The 19,662-nt window shown below is 14.6% G+C and overlaps 6 protein-coding genes across 6 annotated transcripts; 3 read left to right on the top strand and 3 right to left on the bottom strand.

Annotated features, from left to right (window-relative positions):
• Positions 1–1,960: 1,960 nt before the first annotated feature.
• On the top strand, positions 1,961–2,714 carry PF3D7_1103100 (60S acidic ribosomal protein P1, putative; the record flags this gene model as incomplete). The annotated part of the gene is made up of 2 exons (XM_001347683.2): positions 1,961–2,160; positions 2,558–2,714. 2 exons carry the CDS (start codon positions 1,961–1,963, stop codon positions 2,712–2,714), a joined length of 357 nt encoding a protein of 118 aa, XP_001347719.1.
• A 1,013-nt stretch (positions 2,715–3,727) lies between these two features.
• PF3D7_1103000 (conserved Plasmodium protein, unknown function) lies at positions 3,728–4,116 on the bottom strand (the record flags this gene model as incomplete). Its single annotated transcript, XM_001347682.1, has 2 exons — positions 3,728–3,814; positions 3,928–4,116. 2 exons carry the CDS (start codon positions 4,114–4,116, stop codon positions 3,728–3,730), a joined length of 276 nt encoding a protein of 91 aa, XP_001347718.1.
• Positions 4,117–5,319: 1,203 nt separating this feature from the next.
• On the bottom strand, positions 5,320–6,101 carry PF3D7_1102900 (Plasmodium exported protein (hyp11), unknown function; the record flags this gene model as incomplete). The annotated part of the gene is made up of 2 exons (XM_001347681.2): positions 5,320–5,818; positions 5,953–6,101. 2 exons carry the CDS (start codon positions 6,099–6,101, stop codon positions 5,320–5,322), a joined length of 648 nt encoding a protein of 215 aa, XP_001347717.2.
• Positions 6,102–10,774: 4,673 nt separating this feature from the next.
• Positions 10,775–11,059, top strand: PF3D7_1102800 (early transcribed membrane protein 11.2; the record flags this gene model as incomplete). Its single annotated transcript, XM_001347680.1, has 1 exon — positions 10,775–11,059. The coding sequence occupies one exon, from the start codon at positions 10,775–10,777 to the stop codon at positions 11,057–11,059; it is 285 nt and encodes a 94-aa protein (XP_001347716.1).
• Positions 11,060–13,697: 2,638 nt separating this feature from the next.
• Positions 13,698–13,973, bottom strand: PF3D7_1102700 (early transcribed membrane protein 11.1; the record flags this gene model as incomplete). Its single annotated transcript, XM_001347679.1, has 1 exon — positions 13,698–13,973. One exon carries the CDS (start codon positions 13,971–13,973, stop codon positions 13,698–13,700), a length of 276 nt encoding a protein of 91 aa, XP_001347715.1.
• A 4,052-nt stretch (positions 13,974–18,025) lies between these two features.
• PF3D7_1102600 (Plasmodium exported protein, unknown function) lies at positions 18,026–18,944 on the top strand (the record flags this gene model as incomplete). The annotated part of the gene is made up of 2 exons (XM_001347678.1): positions 18,026–18,229; positions 18,333–18,944. 2 exons carry the CDS (start codon positions 18,026–18,028, stop codon positions 18,942–18,944), a joined length of 816 nt encoding a protein of 271 aa, XP_001347714.1.
• Between the last annotated feature and the right edge of the window lie 718 nt (positions 18,945–19,662).

The following is a 19,662-nucleotide window of genomic DNA, read 5'->3' as shown; positions in this document are numbered from 1 at the left end:
GTATTTTATAACAATATATCCTATAGTTATATAAAATGATTTTTTTTTTTATAGATAATAAAATAGTAGGTCTTTTTTTTTTTTTCCTTTAATAATATTATGAGATATATATATATATATATATATGGAAAAAAATAAAAATTTGGTCTATATATAAGAAGTAACTACACATATTTATTTTGATTAATGAATTCATTATTTATTCATTTATTTATTTTATTATATATATTATATATATTATATTTGTTTTTATATAAAATTGAATACTGTTTGGAAAAAATATATATTTTCCATTCCATATAAATTATGAATTTTTTTCTTTAGTATTAAAAATTCAAAGATTGTTTTATTGAGAATTTAATAAAAAGGTCACTTTTTTTAAAACAGAACATTAGAACATTGAATGTTATATATAACAAATTTAATATGAAATATTTATAGGTTGTATATATATATATATATATATATATATATATATATTGTGTTTTTTTTTTTTTTTTTTCTGTGAGAATAAGGATATTTTATTTTATTACACTTCAAACAGAATATTAGTTCACATTTTAAAATTATAAGGATATTTTTAAATTTTTATTTTATGGGAATTTTTCGTAAAACTTAGAAAATGTAAAATTCGAATTAAAAGGATAAATAAAAGGAAAAAAAAAAATATATATCATATTTTTGTATGGGGAAAAATGTGATATTTATATATAAATATAAATTTTTTTAATTATTATTATTTTTTTTTTTTGTACATACAATATTAAAATTTCTATAAATTTGTATAAATTTATATAATATATAATATATTTACAAAATACATGGATTTTATACTTAATATTATATTAATAGCATTTTTAAAAATTTAATTTTTTTATATATATATAAATATTAAAATATAATATATAAAATTTAAAGAAAGAATTAAATAGGGGTATAATATAACAAATATTATATATATGTATTTAATATAATAAATTGTTGTACCTACATATATTTTTTTTATAAAAAAAAAAAAATTATGATACTTTTTATATATAGATACATATATATTATTATAATAAACTTTTCATAATTATAATAAAAAAAATATATATATAATAAATATTTTTATTGTTTAATTTATATAGTAAAAAGAAAAAAACACCATATATATATAATATATATATATATATATATAATATTAATATATTAAATATATATTTTGATGTGTATTTTATTATATATATATATATATAAAAAATATATAATATACATATGAAAAATGATTGATTTTATTGTACGTACTATAAATATGGTATAATATAACTTAACCTCTTTGATACACTAATATTTACTTGTTAAGAAACTATATTTATATTATAAAATATATATATATATAAATATTAAATAACATATATATTAAAATTATATATATGTACATTAATAATATAATATATATCAATATATTATTATATATGTTATATAAATATTTATATATTATATTATATTTTGCCTTTTTTTTTTTTTTTTTTTTCTTTATAATATTATATGTATTATTTTACATATTTACATATATTATATATATATGATAATATATACATAATATATTTATAATTTTTTTAATCCCCTCTTTTTTTTTTTTTTTTTTCTTTCCTTTTTTTTTATAATATTATTTTGAAGTTTTTTATAGTAAATAGCTTTTACTAAAGATAATATAAAAATATATATATTATATATATAATATATAATATATTTTTTTATTTTTGCTTATTTTTTTTACTTCAAGAAAAAAAAGAAAAAATTAGGAGATATATTTGTAATTAAAAAAAAAAAAAAATAAAATAAATAAATAAAAAAAAAAATAACAATTTCATATTTTCTTATTTAAGAATAAATTGAAAATTATATTATATTTAATAATTTTATAACATTTTATAAATTTTAAATAAAACAAAATAAAATAAAAAGAAAAGAAAAAATGGCATCAATTCCAGCATCAGAATTACCAGAATGTGAAAAGCAGGAACTTTTATGTACCTATGCTGCTTTAATATTACATGAAGAAAAAATGAGTATAACAAGTGACAATATTTTAAAGCTTATTAAAAATTCTAACAATACTGTTTTGCCATACTTACCAATGCTTTTCGAAAGGGCTTTAAAGGGAAAAGATATTCAGTAAGAAAAAAAAATAATAATAATAATAAAAATGTATATTATATATATATATATATATATATATATGTATATATTTATATTTTAGTGTACATATAAAAATAGATGTATATAAAATTTTAGTACATACATAAATATGCATATAACAAAATGTATATAATTTATACATATATTTATTTCTATTTAACAAATATGAACTGTGGATTATGATATATCTAATGTATAATTATGTATGTGCGAATTGTATACAATATTATGTGAAAATGTATATTATTAAAATGTGTTTTTTTTTTTTTTTTTTTCCCCTCCTAATATAATATATGTATGCAATATTATATTTATAAATATATGAAAACATATATATTTTTTTTTAATTTTTAATTTTTTTTGCGTTTTATAGGAGCTTATTAAGTAACTTAAGTGTAGGAAGTGCCCCTGCAGCTGCTGCCCAAGTTACAACTGAGAAACCAAGTGAAGACAAAAAGGAAGCCAAAAAAGAAGAGAAAGTAGAGGAAGAAGAAGAAGAAGATGATTTAGGTTTCTCCTTATTTGGTTAAACTTGTTGTAATATGAAGATAGAGAGAGAAAAAAAAAAAAAAAAAAAAAAAAATTAAGGTATATAAAATAAAATATAAATGTAGGAAAAACGAGACGCTTCTTTATAACACGGTGTTAATAAATTAAGAGTAATTTATTTTATCTGATAAAAATCAATACTATTTTATTTTATAATTTTAATGTAATATATGTATGTATATATATATATATATATATATGTGTAAATTTTTTTTTTTTTTTTTTTCCTTTTTTTAAACACTTATTTTTTATTTATTATGGACAAAAACTTAAAAAAAATTGTGTAAAATTAGAAAAAGCATAAAATTTAATTTTTTTTTTTTTTTTTTTTTTTTTTTTTTTTTTATTAAAGATATGTATAAAAAATGAGTTCTTTAAAATTTTTAAAATTTATATCCTTTTAAAAATGGAAAAGAAGATGTTTGAAATAACTATGTATATTATTTTTTTTGCATCTTCATAAAAATTGCAGGTTACCATGTAAAAGTTTTAATATAAAATATGTATATATATATTTTTATATATTTTGTGTGAATCTTTTTAAAGTTACACCTGAATAAATTTTAATTTAAGAAACAGAATGTGTTTTTTTTAATATGGTATATCGCTTCATACATAAAGGAATTATTATATTATGTACCTTTTGATAGGTATATAATGATATGTATATAATAATATGTATATAATAATATATATATATATATATATATATATATCAATAGTATATTATTATAAGATACATGTAAAAATATGAAAATAATAATAATAAATATATATATATATATATATATATATATATATATATATATTAATTAATTATCATATATCTATTTATATTACATTTTATTATTGTTGTATAATAATTCATGTTAATTTACATACTTAATATATTAATCTTTTAAAATTCTTATTTAAAAATAACTTATTTGTTATTAATAATTCATAATAATATTGGATTATTATTATTATTATATTATTTTTTTTTTTTTTATGTCTATTCTTCTTCATTAGAAAAATATCCAGAATCAGCTTCAACGAAATATAGTAGTGCTCGACGTCTAGCACATGTTCTCTGACAACTCTATTAATTTAAAAATAAAATATGAACATAATGGGAAGTTTTTAATTTTGAATTGTAGAATGATGTTGTAATTTGTATTATATATATATATATATTATATTATATTATCTTACCAGTTGACATATTTTTATAAGTAGTACTAAAAGTGCTAAATAGATTAGAACACATATAGTAAGAAGATAATCATAATCCATATCGTATTCATATAAATTAACATTATTTGTTATTTGGTTATGATTTTCTTGAAGTTTTAACTCAGTACTATTCGGTGAAATTATGTTAGAAGCTTCTAGTTCACTCATGTTCAAACAGAAGTTTTTATAAATATTTTTGTACACATTTAAATATTATTATAATCTATATAATTCGTTTTATAAATAAATATTATATATCCTAATGATAAGAAATAATATATAAATATATATATATATATATATATAGAAATATATTTATAAAATATTCATTTAAAAAAAAAAAAAAAAAAAAAATTGGATATTTTATTATTAAGTATACATATTACTAATATATATATATGTATTTATTTACTTAAATGTTTACGTATGCATATATAAGGAATAAATTAAATAATGGCTATTTATAACACACTATTTGTTTGTAAAAATATATGTATAGCAAGGGAACACTTTTCAATAAACCACATAGAAAAAAGGGAAAAAATAAATAATTATATATTTTAGATATTCATAAAACCAAATATTAAACATAATGATATTTTTTTTAATATATAAATATTATTTGATATTTATATATTAATATGATTTTCTTTCTGCTTACATATATATATATATATATATATATATATATATATATTATTTATTCTTTTATGGTTTGTTTGGTTATAATTGTACGCATGTAATTACATATTCTCTTTTATGGTTTTTAAGTGCTTTACTACAACAACATAGGTATATATATATATATATATATATATTTATTTATTTATTTATTTTTATTGATTATTTCATATAACCAACATAAAAATATAATATTAATTATTTAAGGGGATTAGAAAAATTGTCTTACTAAAATTCTTAAGTCAAGTATTATTTTATATTTATTATTATTATAATTTTTTTTTTTTTTTGATGCGTATGTATATAAAAATGTTAATTATTTACATATTAATCTTTTATGATACAATTTTTTTGTTTTATGAAATGTTGTTCATACAAATTGTATATATTAAATCTATGTAGAGATTTATAAAATAATTAACAATGATAAACATTTATGAAGTAATTTATATGTGTTTCTTAAAAAAAAAAAAAAAAAAAAAATTAAATTAAATAATAAAACAACAACAAAAATATATATTATTTAATATATATTATTGAATGTACATAATTATTTAATAGTCATAATGTTGTTTAATTGTTTAAGAAAACAAAAAATAAAAAATAAATGAATAAAATTATATATATATATATATATATATATATATTTATTTATTTATTTATTTATTTATATATATTATATAATTCATTTTAATTATTATTATTTTTATACCATTCCTGTTTTAATGCATTTACAAAAACTTCAACATCTTCACTTGCCCATTGTATCCATTTATTTGTAATATCTTTTTTATAATCTTCAGAGCTATTATAATTTCTTAGGTGTTTATTAATATTATCATGAGCTGCATCTAGATATTTTCCCCATTGTTTATTCCACATATCATCTCTCCATTTATGATCCATATGATCAGTATTATGGTTATATTCTTCTTCTGTGTTTTTAATCATATCTTTCCAAAGTTTAGATAAATTTGTAATTAATTCATTTGTCTTTTTTATTTCTTCTGTTGATTGGTTACTAGAAACATGATCCTTTAAACTTGAAGGATTCTTTTGACTTGTATTAACTTCTAATGAAAAATTGTTTTTCCATAGATGCTTAACATGTTCTGTTAATATTCTATCATATCTTGTTTCAATATTATGTTGGTATAATTTATTATTAATTCCATACTTATTTATATTTCTATAAAAGATCATGGGAAAAAAAAAAAAAATAATAAAAAAAAAATAAAATAAAATAATAAAGTGGAATATGCATATACATAATATATGTAAAAATATATGTATGAATATATATTTTATGGTATTTATTTTAACTTGACGTGGTGTAAAGAAAAATCATTCGATATAAAAACAAAGACAAAAAATAGATTAGTAATTAGTATAATTTTTTTTATTGTATGTTTATATTTTCTGCATATTTTTAGTACCCAAGAAGGGGTTATAAGTTCATACTGCTTTTTCATATTAGTGAAAATATTTTGGTTATGTAGGATTATTTATTTATTTTTTTGTTTTTTTTAAAATAGAACTAAATAAATAAATATATATATATATATATATATATATATGTACATATAGATTATATAATTTTTCTTATAATTGTGCTACTTCAATTGTGTATAATAAGAAAAAAAAAAAAAAAAAAAAAAAACATAAATTTGGGTTGTAGTTGTTTTATGGTATATAACAAAATATATAGGAATAAATAGCTAAAACATCAAGAAAAAAAAGAAATAAGTTATATGTCTTAATATATTTATTTAATTATATCGAATATAATATGATATGTATAAAAGAACCAATTACTTTACAACTATATAGAATGTATATACCTAATCCTTTTTTTATTTTAGATATATATATATATATATATATATATAATATATTTTATATTTAAGTAAATTTAAAAGATTGTACTATTTTTCTTTTTATGGGAAAAATAAATGTTTGTAATATAATAAAAATTCAACAAAGATAAAATATAATTTATTTATATTTTTTAAAATAAAAAAAAAAAAAAAAAATTCTAAAAAGGTAACATTATATTTGAGTCAGAATCCAATAATAGGGTTGCGTTTTTTATTATCATCTAAAAATATGAACAATTTATATATATATATATATATATATATATATAATATAGTAAGGCCATAATTAGATTAGATTATTATATTAGTAATGCTAGGTTAAATATTAATATATGAGCTAATATTAAAAGTAATATATTAAATTCATAATAATATTACATATATATTTTTATTTTATTAATAATTCATCTAATTAATTATATTATTTATAATATTATATATATATATATATATATATTTATATATATAATATATGTGGTACGCAAAATATTATATTAATAATAAAGTGTTCGTATTGTTCTAAATTAGAAAAAAATTTTGTATAATTAATCTTTATGTAAAAAGATTACAAAATATGTTCTTCTTATTATTATTATTATTATTCTTATTATTATTATTATTATTAATATTATTAATATTATATATACTAAAAATAAAATTATTATTACTTTAGTATTGTTTTAAAATAATAAAATATTTCATTTAACAATTAATTTGTATTATATATGTATAATAGTTATTTCATTTTCTTTTTTTTTTTTTTTTTTTTTTTTTTTATATGATTTTAACAAAAATGGAACCAAAATTATATAAATTATGTATTTCATATAATATATATATATTACAAAAATAGAACGAGGATATTATTTTATTATGCACATTATAATGTAAACATTCTGATCTTTATTAATTTTTTAGAACACAGAACAAAAGTATTTCATATTTTATTTTTATGGTGTTCTAGTTTATTTATGTTTTTAACAATATATAAATATATTTATCTAAGTAATATGTTTATTTAAAATCTTTATGTTAATTCTTAAACTAAATGAATATTATAAAAGGAATAATAAGTGTTGTATATATATTTATCATACTTATATTTAAAAGTTATATATATATATATATATATGTTTGCATTTTTCACTTTTAAGTTATTGTTATAATAATTTGATAACTAAAATAGAATTACTAAAAGAATATGAATAAAACCGTTTTAATAGTATTAGGGATTAATAATTCAAAAAGTATAACCATAAAAGAATATACACATATATATATATATATATATATATATAAGGACGGCATTTTTTTTTTTCTCTTTTTTTTCTATATTTATTTTTTCATATAGATATACACTTTTGTAATATTATATTATTTTTATATAAATAAGGATTAAGATTAAGAAAATAATAATAGAAGGAAAACAGATAAAAAATTATAAATAATATATATGTTTATATATATATAAACTAATTATTATATAATAAAAAATCATAGATGTTAAAATATATAGTTTTATTTATATAACATAAAACAGTGACAACTCGTACTTATATTTTTTTTTGTTGGTGTGATATTTGTATAATAAGAATATAATTATAATATAAACATATATATATATATATATATATTTAAATTCCTTTTTATGTTAATATAATATATTTATACTTTTAAATAAATATATAATGATATATATATAGCATATGAATAAAATAATATGTTTTTTTTGCTTTTTTTCTATAGAATTTTTATATATAATTATATATAAAACACAGATATAGAGAACGAAAAAATATAAAAAAAAAAAAAAAAAAGGCTTTATTTTTATATTTTTGAATAACACAATTTGTTTTTACTTGTTTGACAACTTTTTTAACTGAAATTCAATATAAAAAAAAAAAAAAACATATAACGATTAAAATCTTTTAATATTTCATAAGATTACAAAAATTTAATATAAAATGTAATTTTTATTTGTTTTAATATGTTGTATGGAATAATATATATATATAATAAACATTATGTTGCTATTTTGAATTTTATAACGTATAATAATTATTTAAGTTTTCAATTTTTTCCTTTTTCTAAACACTTACTTATTTTATATATCTATTCCTAAATAAATTTATATTATAATTATATAAAAAAAAACAGATTCCTTGTAAGAAAAATCATAAAGGTTAAAAAAAACATTTTAATATAAAAAAACATTGAAATTAAAGCGCTTAAAATATATATGTTTATTATATTATTATTTGTATATATATTATATATAACTATTTATAAAAAAATATATAATTTTATATTTTATAAATTATAAAAACAAAATAAGAATTTATTAAAAGAAAAAAGAAAAAAAAAAAAAAAAACGAAGGAAGGAAGGAAGGAAGAAATAGAACGAAAAAAAAATAGAGCATTTTATTTATATATATATGATAAAAAAAATAAAATTATTTAATTTTTAATTTATAAGAGATGTATAATCAATAATATTTATTATTTTTTTACATGTGTTAAAAACTTTTAAATAAATATAAAAATTCAATGATTTTTAAAATAATATATTAAAAATTAAATGAAATTAAAATTAGAACGTTCCTAGAATAATTCTATTTATTATAAAATTAAAATATATATATAAAAATAAATAGTATATATTTTTATTCTGAATTTGTATAGTTATATAATATATATATAATATATAATAAAATATATATATTATATATATATAACATCATGCAATTTTAAAAATATTAAGAGAAAAGGATTGGATAGTTCCGGTTGCTAAATGCAGTTCTATAATAAAATTCAGAACTTGTTTTTTATAGAATGAAAAAAATAAAAAATATGAATTTTAAAAAATAATAAAAAATACCAACTAAATTTTTTAAAGAAATAGATATTTTTTAAAACATTATTATTATATATAGCTTTTAATTTATAATACTTAAATATATGGTATATTTAGTTATTTATCTATCTTAAAATACATTTTTTTTTTTTTTTATTACGGTATTTATTTATTATAGATGTTTTATAAAATAATTATTGTTCTTTATTAAGGAGGTTATTTGATCTATATTATATATATATATTTTTAAAAAAAGTATTGCATATATATATATAATAACATGAATATATAATATTTAAATAGATATATATTTTTTTTTTATAAATAATGCCTATTATATATACAAAATAAGATAGTTATAGAATAATCTCTATAATATAATAATGAAAAAAAATAATATTGAATAAAATTTAAATAAGAAAAAAAGGTTATATACATATATATAATAAATATAAATAGATAATCTAATGAAATGAATAATATTTTATCTTATCGCGTTTTATTATATATATATATATATATAATATATCTTTTTCTAAAAAATTCAACGTGCTTTATTTAATTATGAATATATTAAGAAATATAAAAATTTGTGGGTGGGTAGTAAAAAAACAAGTCGTTCTTTTTTTTATTTCTTTTAAAAATTAATATTTCTATATATAATAAAATAATTATAAACATATTATAATATTATATAAACATATAATAATTTATAAAACTTAATATATAATTTTTAAAAATAACAAAAAAAAAAGTTATTTTTTTTTAAAGTTAGCATTAAAAATTTATTATTTTAAATTGAAGTTTCTTATTTTTTATTTAAATTTTATATAAACAAATAAAAAAAAAAAAAAATAAATTTTAAATTTATTATAAAAAATAAATTTTTTTTTTTTAAATTATTTTTTTAAAATAAAATTTTTTTAAATCTCAAAAAAAAAAAAAATTAATTTTTGAAAAAAAATTATTTTAAAAACTTTTTTAAATATTTTATTTTCTTGAATTAAAAATCCGTTTTTTTTCTTTTTTACAAAATATTTTAAACTTTTTTAAAAAAATCTTATTTTTAATTAAAACATTCCCCAAAACTTTTCTTTAAAAAATAAGTTTCTTTTTTTATTCTATTGAATTTATAGAAAATAGAACAAAAAAAATAGAAAAAAAAAATATTCATATATTTATGAAAGAAACTCTTATATATTATAATATATTAATATATATATATTAATATATATATTATATATATAATATATATAATATATTAAGGGAAAAAAAAAATATATAGAATAAAGATACCCAAAATATAATAATACTTTTTATAAAAGGAATACATATAAATACATACATATATATATATATATTATTTTTTTATTTTTATTTTTATTTTAATTTTTATTTTTGTAGTTTTATCAAAATGAAAATCACAAAGATCTTTTATTTCTTCGCCGCCTTATTGGCCTTAAACTTCATTGCCCCAAACTACTTTAACGGATATGTAGAAGCAAAGAAAGCTTTAACACCAGCTGAAAAGAAAAAGAGAAACCAACAAATCATGTTAATCTCTGGTATTACCTCAGCTTTAGCACTTCTCATTGGTGCTGGTGTAGGTCTCGGAATCCACTACAAGAACAAGAATAACGGTGATGAAAAGAAAGATAAAGCAGGAGCAAAAACCATCACCGCCACTCCAAAAAACTAAATTAACAACTAATTGAGACTACTAAAAATATTATAGAACCAGAGAAAAAAAAAAAAAAAAAGAGAGAGGGAATATATGGTATATATAAATTCAGAAATAGAAACACAAAAAAAATAGGGAATTTTTTGTAATAAAAATATTAAATATTATTTTGCATTACATATATAGAACATAATAGGGGATATATACAAGAAGAGGAACTTATAATATATATATATATATATATATGTATATATATATATGAAAATCCTATTGATCTTTGTTCCCCTCATTTAGAAGAATATATATATATATATGTATCTTCAAATATAATTTATTTTTATTATTAGAAAGGATTTGTTAAGAATTTTTTTTATTTCGTTTTGTTTCTTTGTGAGTGAGTGAATTATAATATATATATATGTTTAGAAATTATACATGAGCATTATTCTAATGACTGAGAAATATTAAAGTCCGCAGAAATTTAAAAAGAATATATATTTATAGTACGAGTACTTTTTTTAATTATTTTTTATTTTATTCTATTCTTTATATATAAATATATTTTATATATATATATTACTTTTTTTTTTTTATATGTATATGTATATATGTTTTTTATTGCATTTTTATTTTTGCTTTGAAAATATTTGTACCATATATATATTTTTTCATAATACCAAATAAGTGTACCTTTTAATCTGTATTATATATATATAAATATATATATATATAGATACTAATTGAAGAGACTTAGAAAACACACATACATAAGATAATTTAAGAAGAAAGAAAAATCGACTGAAATTTATAATAGTGTACAAAGAAAAAAAAAAAAAAATTATTTGTATTAAAAAAGAGAATAAAATTAATAAAATATAATCTTTTATTTAGATATATTATGAATATTTCTATGAATATAAAATTATATATGTATATAAATAACAGAAAAAAAAAATTTTTTTTTTTTGTCCAAATATTTTATGATGCGTTGTAAAACTCGCTGTGCTTATTGGCTTAAGTAAATGTTTTTTTTTTTTATTTTTATTTCATTGGGATTAACATAATATATATATATATATATATATAATATTTTATGTATATTGGTTAATTTTATTGATGACACAAATGGTACAATATTAAAATCATAAAATATACTGAATTTTTAACTGAATTAAAATTCGATCTTTATATATTATATTATATATAAAACATAAAAATAAAATTCATTTAACCATTAATATTTCCTACAAGTATATTATATAACAATAAAAGAGGATAATATAATAATTATATTGTAAAGAATTTTTAAAGTAAAATATAATATAAATATGTACATAGTATATACTACTGGCCCTTTATATATATATAATAAAGAATTTCATTTTTCATATAAAAGAAAGGTTCATTATATATATATATATATATCAACATATAGATAAGTGTAGAATGTATGATATAGAAATAAATAAAATATATTAAATATTTTATGTCCTTAAATATTGCCATATTTTTGTTCAATGGAAGAATAAAATATTATGATAGAGGGGTTATATATTAAGAAGGTGATATGTAAAGAGATCATAATATTTAAAGGTATTAATAAATATATTATAAGTGCAACCACATATTTTTTGTTTTTTTTTTTTGAAAGAAAATTTATTTATTAAAATATATATATATTTAATATATCTATGTATTTATATTTTTGTTATAATTTATTTATTTTATGATGTTTTAAGTTTCAGTATTGATATATTTGATATTTTATATTTTATAGATATTTTATTTGTGATTAAATATTTTTCTATTTAAGAAATAAAAATAACAATTGTTATGTAAATATAACATATATTTTTAATTTTCCATTTTTTTTTTTTTTTTATATTTTGTATGGAATCCATTTGAATCTTAAAAATATATTATTACATTGTTCTTTATTTTTTTATTTAATGACTTTTTTTTATGTTTTCATAATTTATTTAATAATATATGAGCATATGTAAAATTGATGTTTCGTACAAAAACAAAAATTTTAATGTCTTTTTTCTTAGAAAAATAAAACAGTTCTTAAATTAAAAGAAATATATTATAAATATAAATATATATATATATATATATATATATATATATATATATATATTTATATATTACTTTATTTTTAATTATGGTACGAGGTATATAAATAAATAAAAATTAAAAAAGAAGAAGAAAAGTAAAACACATTCTCTATTAAGTTTACTCCAAAAAAAAATTCATTTATTTTATTATTATTTTACAAAACTATACAATAATATGTATATATTGTATAAATATGTTATGAAAAATGTAATTTCTTTTTCTTTTATATTATATATACATTGTATAATAATATATATATACACAAAAAGTTCATAAAAACAATAAAAATAATATATAATAATTTCTTTTAATTTAAAAAAAAAAAAAAAAAAAAAAATATATATATATATATATATATATATATATATATATATATACATACATATATTTATGTGTATTATATGTAATTCCTTGTGATTTAGATATATCTATATTTCTGTGCTATATTTGTTTATATAATATCGGTACACCACTTCCGTTTTTGTTATTGATTGAAAAAGCAAATTTTATCGTTTTAAAGAATATGGTCCTATTTTATCTATGCTGGAGTTTTCTTTACTACTTGTCTTATTACCTTTTTTTTGGGACTTTTTTTTTTTGAGAAATGAACTCCTAAACCTATACTAGCACCAAGAAGTACTGCTACACCTGATGCAATGGCAGAGTACATCATAAGTTTTTGGTTTCTTTTTTTAATTTCTGCAGGTGTTAGTTTTTTTTTTGCTTCAACATATCCGTTATGTTCATTATTAGGGGCAATAAAATTCAAGGCAAATATGAAAAAAACGAAATATAAAATCCTTGTGACTTTCATTTTCGTAGATCTATAAAATGAAAAAAGAAATAATATAAAATTAATATATGCATATATATATATATATATATATATATATATATATATATATATATATATGTAATATATATGTTTTAATATATAATATTATATATGTAGAATTTATAATTTTCGAGATGTATAAAGAAAGGTACCTATATATGTATATATATATATATATATATATATATATATATGTTTATTTATTTATTTATTTATTTATGTTTATTTATTATTTTTTTTTATACCTTTGTTTCTATGCTTGTGTTTTTTATAAAGGGTTGTAAAATAAGATTTAATTTTTTTTTTTTTTTTCTTTAAATAATTATTAATAATATAATATTAATAAAAATTTTTTTTTTTTTAATATTTAAAAAAAGTAAAAGAACATATAAAAAAAAATAAAAAAAAATAAAAATTTTTAAAATTATATTTTTTATATATTATATATATTTTTATTTTTTAAATATAATATATATTTAATATAATTTTATTTTTATATTATTTATATATTTTATTTTTATTTTTTATAGGCTTCTTTTTTTAAGAAATATTGTTTTAATATTTTTATTTATATCTATATATATTTTTTTTTTTTTCTATATATATATATATATATATATATATATATATATATATTTATATAATATACAAAATATGTTTTTCTAAGAGTTTTAGATTAGTTCATAATATTTTTAGAATTATTATTTATTACATATAAGAGAGTTATATATAATTATATTTATAAATGTAATATATATAAATAATAACTATACAGATATATTAATATTTATTTTTGAGATAATATTTAAGAATATTGTGATTGTTAATAGTAGATATCTATATTTATTATATAAATATTTTTTTAATTAATTCAAATAAACAAAAAATAACTTTCTAAAAAAATATATTTTTATATATTATTATGCATATATAATAAATAACAGTATAAAATATATTTATTCTATAATATAGCTTTTATAACCGATTATTATAGAACAATACTAATAAATATAAAGTTAAAAAAAAAGAAGATTATATTTATATAATATATATTATATATATATATATATATATATATATATGTTAATATTATGAAATTATAAATATATAGAAAATATGTTTTTGCTTTTTCATTATTTATATATTTATAATATATATATCCTAAATATATAAGCTATCGCTTTTATTCATTTTCTTTCTTTATTTTTTATTATTATTATTATTATATATATATATATATATATTATTATTTATCATGGATGGTAAATAATTTTTTTATATATTATTTATTATTTTTTGTGTTATACCCCTAATTATTATATTTATATATATATATAATAAATAAATAGATTTGTTATTTCATTTATTGTTATATATTTATTATATATATATATAATATTGTGTATATTATTTTTATTTATTTATTTATTTTATGTATTAAAATGGGTTAAACTTTTTTTCTATCTTATTTTAAAAGTGCATGGAAAGGGGTTTTTGTTCTGTATTTTAAGTTGGGATATTTATATATATTACTTATATATAATAAAAATGCCATTAATCAGTTTTCACGATGCCTTTTATTTTTTTTATATGAGAAGAAGAGAAATAATAAAATGTTATAATGTTTAAGTAATATTATTTTATCCATAAGGTGAAATGAATAATATTATAATTTTAATTTTATATTTATATATTTAGTAGTCTTTATTTTGTTAATTTTATTTTATTAAAGAGGAACATATTATAAAAAAAAAAAAGAAAAAAAAAAAGAAATATATAGAACAAAGCTATGATTATAAGTTTAATTCTTATATTATTCTATTTATATATAATATTTATAATATATATAATAATTAGTATAAATCTATTTTTATATATAGTTAGTGAAATAATTATTTAAAATTTTATAAATAAAAAAAAAAATATATATAAATATAAATATATATATAATAATTATTAATGTGAAACTTTATATTTAATACAAAAATAAAATTTTATTTTTTTTAAAAAATATTTGTCAAATAATAATATAAGTATAATAAAAAGTTAAATGAGAAAAAAAAAAAAAAAAAAAAATACTTAAATTATACTTTATATAAAATACACATATTTAAGGATATTTTTACATATATTATAAAATAAAAAAAAATATATATTTATCTTCACATTATATTAAAAATTAAAAATTAAAAATATAAATACAGAATGTTTATAAAGTTACTATATATATATATATATATATATATATATATGTTTTGATGATTCCGTATTTAATATATGAATGAATACCTTTAATTTTTTGTTTATATGTGGTGTTTATTTTGTAAAGTTTAACGTAAAAGATTTTTTTTTTTTTTTTTTTTATATTATTAGAATATAAAATGATATATAAAAATGTAAACAAAATTTTTATAATGGCAGTGAATATTTCAAAGTTTCAAAAATAAGAGAAATAAAAAATAATTTGAAAGATTATGTAAAAGATACATAAATAACATGTAAAAAATAAAATTATCTCTTTATATTTAATATGTTTGTTAAATAAACGTGTATACATTTTTTTTCTTTATTCAACATGAAGAAAAAAAAAAATATATATATATATAATAATAATAGTAAACGCACATTTCTTCTATAGAGTTTCTTATGTATCTTTTTTGTGTGAATTATATATAAAAATGTATTCAACATAATAAAATGAAAAATATTGAGATGTTAAGGATATATTTATATCCAGAGTAAAAAGAAAAAAAAAAAAAATGATCCATCTTTTGATTTTGAGAAATGATGATTTGTTAATATTATATTGAATAATATTTTGTTGATTGTATAAATTAATATACAAAAATATATGTTTAAAATGTTTTCTAGTATTAAGTATTTTGAAAAATATCATTATATATATATATATATATATATATAAATATATATATATTTTTGCGATATATATATTTTTTATATACAGGTTTTAAGGTATGTAAAATAATTTTATTTTATTTATTATTTTTTCTGTTCCCCTTTTAATATCAATCATTTTTAAAAATTCATTTTTTCTTTTTTTTTTTATTGAAGGGTTGCGTTTATCATAGCAATTTAAAAAAAAAAAAAAAAAATTTTAATTAAATATTGCATGTGTAAAAGAAATAATTGCCATATTTTTTTATATAGTAAAATATGAAATAACATACATTGTAAAATTACGGTGTCCTTTTTTTTTTTTTTTGTTTTTTTTAATGGTATTTTTTACGACATATGTATTCTATATAATATTTTTTCCAACCTTATTAAGGGAATAAAAAAATAGAAAAAACTGAGTACAGGAATTTTTAAATTAATATATAAGGATTTATAATTAATTAAAAATAAAAAAAAATTTTATACACATATGTAATATAATAATTATGTTTTATTTTTTATATTTTATTTTTTATTTTTTAATATTTTGTTATATATAGATATATATATATTTTTTTGGAAAATATTTATCTCCTTTTTAAATAAGTTCATAAATTATATAGAAACAATTTTATTTCAAAAATTATTTTATTATTTTGAGGATTGGTTTTTTATATATTTTCTTTTTTTTTGAAAAATTTAATATATATGGCATTTCCATAAAAATAAAAGGAATAATATATACATATATATATATATTTTAATCTCGTGTTTAATAATTTATATGTATGTTTTTTCGAATGTGTATGTATTTCCCTTGAAGATTATTGAAGAGAGAATATATATTTTTTCATTTTTAGAAGAATTATAAATATATATATATATATATATATATTTAATTATTTAATAATTACAAAAAAATTAAAATATGTTCTTAAGATATAAATGTACATTGTCACATGTTCATATTATATTTTGATTTGAATATTAAGGAATGTAGTATATGATTATATTGTATTTTTCTTTTATTTATATATTTTATACTTTGTTAATATATATATATATATATATATTATCATATTTATATGCATATACATATACTTTTTTTTTTTTTTTTTTTTTTTTTTTTTGGAAACATGGAGAAGTTTAGTAATTTACATGTTGGTACAATATTTTACAGAAATGTAAAATGTATATTGGAATTATTTGGTATTCTTTTACATTGTTTAAATTTGAAAAAGAACTGTAAAGAAAATATGAAAATATCAAATAAGAAATATTTTATTTTCAAGAGTTTTGCTGTATTTTTATTTATATGGTTTTTGAATAATCTTAAAGAGGTAAATATAGAGAATATTGACATATATATGTATATATATATGTGAATAATATTTTGATTGTTTAAATGTTCTATATGTTTTTTTTATTTTATTTTATTTGTAGTGTAAAACAGCAGAATATTTGAATAGAAGAAATATTCATAATGGAGAAATAGAAATAGGTATACGTAGATTATTATGCGAAGTGGAAACTTTAGTTGATTATAATAATACACCCGTTTATGAAGAATTATCAGAATATATTGATTCGGATGAAGAAGAAAATGAAAATGATGATGCACCACTTTTTGATGATTACTATATGAATCATTTTAAGAATATTCATTATAATCCTGGTAATATTCATAAAAAGAAAAATTGTTTTCTTAAATTACATACAAGTCTTGATAGAAGAATTGAATTAGAAATTGTGAATCTAATGAAAACTAAAAATGAAAGTAACTACTTTATGTTAAAAACAGAACCTAAAATGAGAAAAATTAAAAGATATTTAGATAGGTATAAAGTATTTTCGCCTATAATCATAGGAATTATTACTGCAATAATTATTGTTTCTAAAGGAAGTGGTGGATTGGCACTTATACCTTTAAGTTTAATTATTGTGTATAGTTTTTATTTATGGAAAAAATACAAGAAATGCAAATATATTAGTGATTCATTTCCTGCCTATAAAATACCTGAAAATTTTGAGGAATCTTATGTGGTATACCAATGATAGTATATTATATGATAATTCTTTTTTTTATTTTTTTACAAAATATTAAAAAGAGTTTTAGAATTTTAATATATACATATATATATATGTATATTTATTTATTAATTTATTTATTCATTTTTAAGAATTATTTAATGAATATGAATAAAAATTTTATTTTATTTATTTAAATAATATGTGATTATTTTTTTTATTTTAATTTGTGATTTATTGAAATTATGGTTTATTTTGTTGTATGTTTTTTCTTCGAGCAATCAAAAAAAAAAAAAAAAAAAAAAAAAAAATATATATATATATATATATATATATATATATATAGATAAGAAAATATATATTCTTCTTTAAATGAATAAATAATTGTTATTTTTTTGAAAGAATATATCTTTTTATCATTGATATTAATATATTATTGAGTTTATTGTTTTACATATTATTTTATAAAGAAATAAAAATTTGACTTTAAACATTAACTTATATATAAATAATAAAAGAATATATATATAATATATATATATATATATATATATATATATATATATATATATATATATATAGAAACATTATATAATTAAATAATAAATAATTTTTATTTTTAAGTAATTTCAATATTATTTTATAGAAATAAGAGGATATTCTCCATTAAATATTATAAAAAAAAAATAAAGGAAAATTTAATTAAAATATTTATATTATAAGAAAAGTAAAATATAAAACAATT

The sequence above is a fragment of the Plasmodium falciparum genome (assembly GCF_000002765.6).
Source record: "Plasmodium falciparum 3D7 genome assembly, chromosome: 11".
Taxonomy (NCBI): domain Eukaryota; phylum Apicomplexa; class Aconoidasida; order Haemosporida; family Plasmodiidae; genus Plasmodium; species Plasmodium falciparum.
This window is presented reverse-complemented; position numbering and strand designations above follow the sequence as displayed.